Source organism: Frankliniella occidentalis, unplaced genomic scaffold (assembly GCF_000697945.3).
Source record: "Frankliniella occidentalis isolate FOCC.00 unplaced genomic scaffold, Focc_3.1 Scaffold5, whole genome shotgun sequence".
In the NCBI taxonomy this organism is placed as follows: domain Eukaryota; kingdom Metazoa; phylum Arthropoda; class Insecta; order Thysanoptera; family Thripidae; genus Frankliniella; species Frankliniella occidentalis.
This window is the reverse complement of record NW_026267135.1, coordinates 1,932,527-1,938,849: the sequence shown is the minus strand read 5'-3', so window position 1 is coordinate 1,938,849 and position 6,323 is coordinate 1,932,527. Positions and strand designations below refer to the sequence as shown.

Sequence of the window (6,323 nt, the reverse complement as noted above, 5' to 3'; positions counted from 1 at the left end):
TTGTGTTGACACACGAGTATGTTTTATTATTATGGTAACAAAAAAGAACTGTACGTGCTTTTCTACACATGGCAACATGCTGTGACTAGACTCATTTACTCAACCTTACATGCCCGGGGAAACGAAGTTTTGGGGATCCCGGATCAGGCTTTAAAGACGTGTGTACAGCATTTTAAAGGTTTTGGACCAACATTCAGATGAGATTGGTTATAAAAAAATCACAATCGAAATAAGACATATTGGTGCGTTAATGACTTGAGCGATAAATTGACAGCAGTATGGGGTTGGCACCTCGTTTAACTAGGATTATAACACAGTTGCTTCACTATTTCCAGGAAGATCGATCGTATGGAAGAGCTAAACGGTGGGTAAGGCCACCTGTCATGAGAGAACACGGGAATTAAACTAGAATATATTTCTGAGCTCAAGTCCACCTGTCTTGGTCAAGCAAAATAATAATTTAACAAATATCTTCGTTATGTTTCAGTCTTACACACAAGAACACAGAGATTTATACAAAACCCCTCATATAAGCGACATGAAATACAGACACAGAGAGTTCAGGATGAAGAAACTTTGCCACAAAAGTGGACACAACAACACTTTTGTCCTCGTCTCGGAAGACTCTTCCATAAACGCGCGTTCAAACCCCTCCCCGTTAGGCAACGACAACATGCTTAGTCATAACGGAACCTCACTTACTTCCTCATCGTTCCACCAGGTATCTAAAACAATAATAAATTAAAAGAAAACGTGCAATTGCGCACTTAGCCTTACCGCACGCACGTGTGTGGGCGACTTGCCTACTCTTGCCTTGTAAGGCGCCAAACGGTCAGTGAGGCACGGTTTTCAAAAACCACAAAGCACACAGTCGCACAAAAAGTTTCAGACACCTGAAACGTAAGTAGTAAGGAGTAAAGCACCGCTATGGCCAAGAAATGTCGTCACGACTAGAGATGGAACAACTGAAATTCTTCATCGAAAAATAAGTAGAAGAAAATCGTTTTCTCACAAAAAATTAAAATATTTTTTTTTATTTAAATGCCTTGGAGTTTAGATGTAGATGTATTTCTACCAACTATTTGGTAATTTTCCATCTCTAGTCCCGACTCGTTGCACAGAGCAAAACCAAGAGTAATGTCGCCCGCACTTGTGTGCGTTTAACTTCCGTTCCGCGCGCACACTTTGGGGTTACACTCAGGTGCGATAGGGACATTTGACGCTTGCACAAGTGCGCGACACTTACACACTCTTGGGCCCGCTCACCAGCCGGTGTACCAGTGCTGGCCGGGGGGCAGGGGCGTGAACGCGAGCCGCTGCTACGCCTCGAGCGCGGCGGCCGCGGCGGCGGCGGCGCTCTGCTGCGCCAGGTGCACCCACACCAGGCAGAAGAGGGCGGTGGCGCCGAGCAGCAGCGCCGACCCGATGTGCGCGGCGCGGTACAGCGGCGGCGAGGTGCAGGGGCCCGGGGCCTGGTGCGCCTGGTGCGCCTGGTGAGCCGCCGCCGCCGCGGCCGGCACGGTGGTGCGGTACAGCGCCAGCCCCAGGAACAGCCCGCTCACCGCGCCCGCGCAGTGCGCCGTCACCCCGATGCGCGGCGCCGCGTTGCCCAGCTTGATGGCGTGGTGCGCCGTGTAGGCCATGTCGGCGCCGGTGAGCAGCAGCACGGCGCCGGCGCGCGTCTTGCCGTACCGCACCGAGTGCGCGTTCTGAAAAAGAAAAATCAAAAACTGTAAACAAGTTTTAATTTTTGAAATATTTTCATTCAAAACCGGAAGACAAGTGAGTCTTAAAAAAAAAAAAAAAAAACCACCTATAAAAAGTTAGTTTTAGTCTTTCAAAATGTTTTTTTTTTTGTGTTAAATCTGAAAAATATTTTTAACAGTTTTTGTGACCAACTTGCTATCTCTGCGTGGATTTCGCCGCCGAAAGGACTTCGGCCCACCGTGTGCAAGCGTCATATTTGCTCAGCGTACAATTATTATCAACAGGAAAGAGTCGTCTGTGGCGGCAGAGTGCACGTCCAATGACGTGGGTGATCGCTGTCCCTCAACACTTTTTTTTATAATTCTTTCAGCCGTTGAGGAAATTCGCATGATAAGATATACAGAACTAAAGTTGTAGGGGCTGTAGGTATAAGACTGCCCAGGCTGGTCGTACAGATATAGATCCTAGGTGAAGTCGGGGACTGCAGCAGTCCTGTCGCTGCGCTCACACGAGTTGCACTTGGAAAGAGGAAGGGTGCAACAAGGCCAAGAACAAGGTGGTAAGTCCAAGCCCCCCCCCCCCTTCCTCAACTCCCAATCAAACATCTGCCCAGGGTGGAATTATATTTTCGTTGCGATTCCTTCCTGTTTGGGTCCTTCAAGAAAGTTTGTTTTGGCCCTTTACGAAAGTACCAAGTTCTGCCGATGCGAGGTCTTGTAGCGCCCAGGAGGTAGGCAACATCTTCCCTGCAGTGCATGCGTGCACTGCGGGTTGGCCTACCCCGAATATCACAGGCGCCGTCCTCCCGTAATTTCTTTCTTGTACTATTTTAATTTTTCCCAATTTTCTTTCGTGGAAAGTTTTCAAATTTTCCGGAAAATATTCGTACTTTAAAATCCCTAGTAGTTGGGAAGAAAGACGCCCGAAGACGCCATTTCATTGTGTTGTCAAGGGCGGACTCGAGGACACGCATGAGCCTGCAAGCCCGAGCGGGTCCACTACAGTGGATATGAAGAGCAATAATAGTGACCCATCGTCAAATCCTCCCGCCCCCCCCCCCCTCGTTGCCTTGCCCCCCTTTCCCTCCGCATGAAAAAGTACTAGTTGAGCAACAGTTCTGTTTGTGACAAGAACACTGTAGTTTCATACTCATGTTTCAGAGCAGCCATGGCAGCAAAAACAACCCGTCTCCACGTTGCCGCAGAGAATGGGCGCGTGAAAATAGTGCGCGATTTGCTGGAAGACGCGTTTCGACGAGACCTCGTTGCCAGGGACGAGTTTGGAAGGACACCGCTGCACGTCGCTGCAATGTACGGGCACACCGAGATAGTGAAGCTGCTACTAGCAGAAGGGGTGAGGAGTGATAAGAACTTAAAGGATCACTCCGGATACACCGCCGAGATGCTTGCGATTAAGCATGGCCACCAAAAAATTGCGAAATTGATTGACGATGAGTGATTGATCAGTCATTTTGGAGGAGGGACATTTTAAGACGTTTTTCAAATAAATTAAACCAAATGCTGGATCCATCTTATCTGTTGTTGCTGCTATTATTATTTTTTCTGGTCTATTCCACCCTGGACGCACGCCCCTCTGCCGCACGCCTACGCGCCTACTCAAAACCAAATCAGCAATCACAAAAAAAAAAAAACTGCTAAGAAAATTAATTCAATCGTACACCTGAGTACACCGTTTCCACAGAAAGTTTTTAAGAAATCTTGATTTTTTTCAATTTTTGTGAATGTTCTGACTTTTCTAAATTTTTCTGATTTTTTCGAAATTATTATTTGGAATTTATTGGAGGGTATGTGGGTATGACACTGATGCTCACCAGCCAGATCTGCGCCAGGTGCGACATGAGGATGGAGTAGATGCCGGCCGAGGCGCCCACCATGAGCAGCGCGGGCGACACGACCCCCGTGACGAGGGCGCCGTACACCGCGCCGCCGAAGTACACGCCCGCCACGCGCAGCGCGCCCTGCTCGCGCTCCAGCGGTGTGCCCACGATGGTCTGCACGGCCACGTTCAGCGACACGTGCATCTGTGGGTCAAGGCGGGGCGGCGTCACCCGAGGGATACTTCACGATAAATTCAAGCGTGCACAGATTTTTCAGATTTTTTCTTAATTTTTTTCTGATTTTTTTCTGATTTTTTTTGTTTTGATAATTTTAAAATTGATTTTTCCTTAATTTTTTTCTGATGTGTACTGTCACGTCAAGTACCTTTTTTTCCCGCGCACGCGCCATTGTATTTTGTATCCCACGTAGGGTGTGAAATACCATGGCGCGGCCGTGAAAAAAGTACCCCCCGAGCATTAATACTTTTGTGGACTCTCGTTGTCGCTCACCTGGCCCGAGTGCAGCATGGCGTACGACAGGGTGCGCCAGGGCTCGGCGAACATGCGGCCGCTGTCCCAGACGAACCTGTTCTTGAGCTCCTGCGCCTCGAGGGGCGAGGGCATCCGGTACAGCGTCACCTGCACGATCCCGACCAGGATGAAGAAGTAGGGCACGCGGAGGCGCAGCAACCCGGCGCAGGCCCGGCGGCCCTTGAGGGCGCCCCACAGCAGGGGGCGGCCCGCGGCCCCGACGACGCCGTCCTTGGGGGCGTCCGCCCGCTCGTCGGTGGGCGTGAGGACGAGCAGCTGCAGCACGGAGCTGTCCTCCTCGACGTCCACCTTGTCCAGGTCCTCGGCGCCCGGCAGCGGTCTGCCCGCCAGCAGCTGCAGGCGCTCACTGAAGGAAGGCGAAACAGACCATCATGGTGTTGTAGTAGAGACGAAGAGGGGGCTCTTCTGATTTAATTTTTCGAGAAAGGTATTTTTGGGAATTTTCTTTTGAAGTGTATGTTATTTCTAACAAGCTACCCTTTCATTTACAAAATTTTCTGAACAAGTTTCAATTTTTACCAATTTTTTCCTCAAAAACTTACCGGGAAAATTTGGGATGTTAAACTTTCTACTCACAGCAGCTCGTCGTGCGGCGGCTGCTCTCTCACGTCGGGCAGGATCACGACGTCCTCGCAGACGGCCACCGGGGCCGCCGGGGCGTCGGCGCGGAGGTCAGCCAGGGGCGCGCGGCGCACCTCGGGCGGCCTCCCAGCCGCCACGGCCGGGGACTCGGGCCGCGGGTGCCGCGGGAGCTTGGACGCGGCCGGCGACGAGAAGGGCGTGGGCGGCGGCAGGATCAGGTCCTCGTCGAGGACCCCGTCCAGGACGTCATCCGGCTGCGCGAGGGCCGCGGTGTGTGGGCTGCGGGGAGCGTCCGGGAGGAAGGGCGCCGGCAGCGCAGCTGCCTCGGACTCACACTGCAAGCAGGACGTCCGTGTCGTTAGAAAACCATACTTTACGCGGCAAATTCAAACAGCCAGCAACACGGACGACTTACTGGGGACTCCTCCTCGCTGGACGAGCTGGGGCTGCCACGCCGGGGGCTACGCCGATGCCTCCGCCACTTGGTCGGCGTGGACGAGCGCGCCCCGCGCCGCGCCAGGGCGATATCGTCGACGTGGACGAAGCACACGCGCTCGTAGTCGGCCGCGCGGGCCAGTGGGCCCAGCGGCACCAGGCTGGGTGAGCTCGCGATCTTCTCCACCAGCTGCCAGAAGCGGTCGTACTCGCGCACCAGCAGCCCTGCGCCGGCGGCCGCGCCGCCCACGGCCAGGGTCGAGCCCGGCGACGACGAGGTGGCCGGGTACGAAGAGGCCTGCGGCCAGCCGAACGGGGCGGCTAGGCGGTCCGGCGCAGCCCTGGCCGGCGCGGTCCTGGCCGGCGAGGCCGCGCGCAGCCGCTTCCTGGCCGGGGACGTCCACCCGGGCCAGCGCTCCAGCAGCTCGCCGCGCAGGGAGCGCTTGGCTACCCGCGGCCGCGGCGGCGTCCTGCGCGCCTCCAGGCTGCTGCCGCCCGACTCGGACGACGTCGACGGCGTGGTCGACAGGCCCTCGGCGCCCACGTCGCGCCCGCTGCCGCCCGCGCTGCTGTCGTCCAGGGCCTCCTCATCGTCGTCGTCCTCCTCCTCGTCGTCCGACAGGCCCAGGATGAGGTCGGACCGCGCCGGCGGGTAGCGCGGCGGCGCGGCCATGGCGGCGAGGTGCTGCCGAGTCCGCTAGGAGTCGCACCCGGGGTCAACCTGCAGCAGGGAGAGAGAGAGGCGTCGTGAGCATCGCGTTGGCGTTGAATGGCCGACACCCACTGAGCCCCGGGCGGTCGTAGATCCCGCTGGCGCCTGAACGGCCGGCTAATTTGCCTGGTGGGCCCCAGCAGGCCTGAGCCCCGCGGGGTCCACCCCACAGCCGCGCGGGCCCCACCTCGTTCCCACACACATCGTCGATCACGGGCTGATGATGGCGCGCTCCCAGTGGCGCCCCGCCGGCTGCTGCCGCTGCCGCGCCGTCAGCACAGCTGTCAGCAGTGTCAGCCGGTATCAGCAGATGTCACCTGTGTCAGTCTCTCTGTTGTCAGCACAGCTGTCAGGGTGTCAGCAGGTGCCGCTTTTTGACGCCTCCATCGCCACCACATCCGCCCGGCAGTGGCCTAGCAGCGCATGGGCTAGGCCGGGCTATAAGCGCGGGGCGGGGCGGCGGTTAGTTGAGACCCATTCGACCCCGCCGCGCCCCAC

General features: G+C 55.7%; 1 protein-coding gene and 1 long non-coding RNA gene across 2 annotated transcripts in view; one reads left to right on the top strand and one right to left on the bottom strand.

Annotated features, from left to right (window-relative positions):
• Positions 1–6,323, bottom strand: part of LOC113212836 (uncharacterized) — a 44,144-nt gene continuing 37,821 nt past the window's right edge. Inside the window, exons 2-6 of the mRNA XM_026431665.2 lie at positions 5,094–5,834; positions 4,673–5,013; positions 4,055–4,442; positions 3,539–3,748; positions 1–1,709 (exon numbers count right to left, since the gene is read on the bottom strand). Of these exons, the coding sequence (XP_026287450.1) occupies positions 1,320–1,709; positions 3,539–3,748; positions 4,055–4,442; positions 4,673–5,013; positions 5,094–5,786 (2,022 nt within the window). The 5' untranslated portion in view covers positions 5,787–5,834 and the 3' untranslated portion in view covers positions 1–1,319. The remainder of the gene's footprint in view (positions 1,710–3,538; positions 3,749–4,054; positions 4,443–4,672; positions 5,014–5,093; positions 5,835–6,323) is intronic.
• Positions 1,768–3,241, top strand: LOC113212841 (uncharacterized). The gene is made up of 3 exons (XR_003303742.2): positions 1,768–1,782; positions 1,886–2,266; positions 2,868–3,241. It is a non-coding gene; the product is annotated as an uncharacterized LOC113212841 (long non-coding RNA).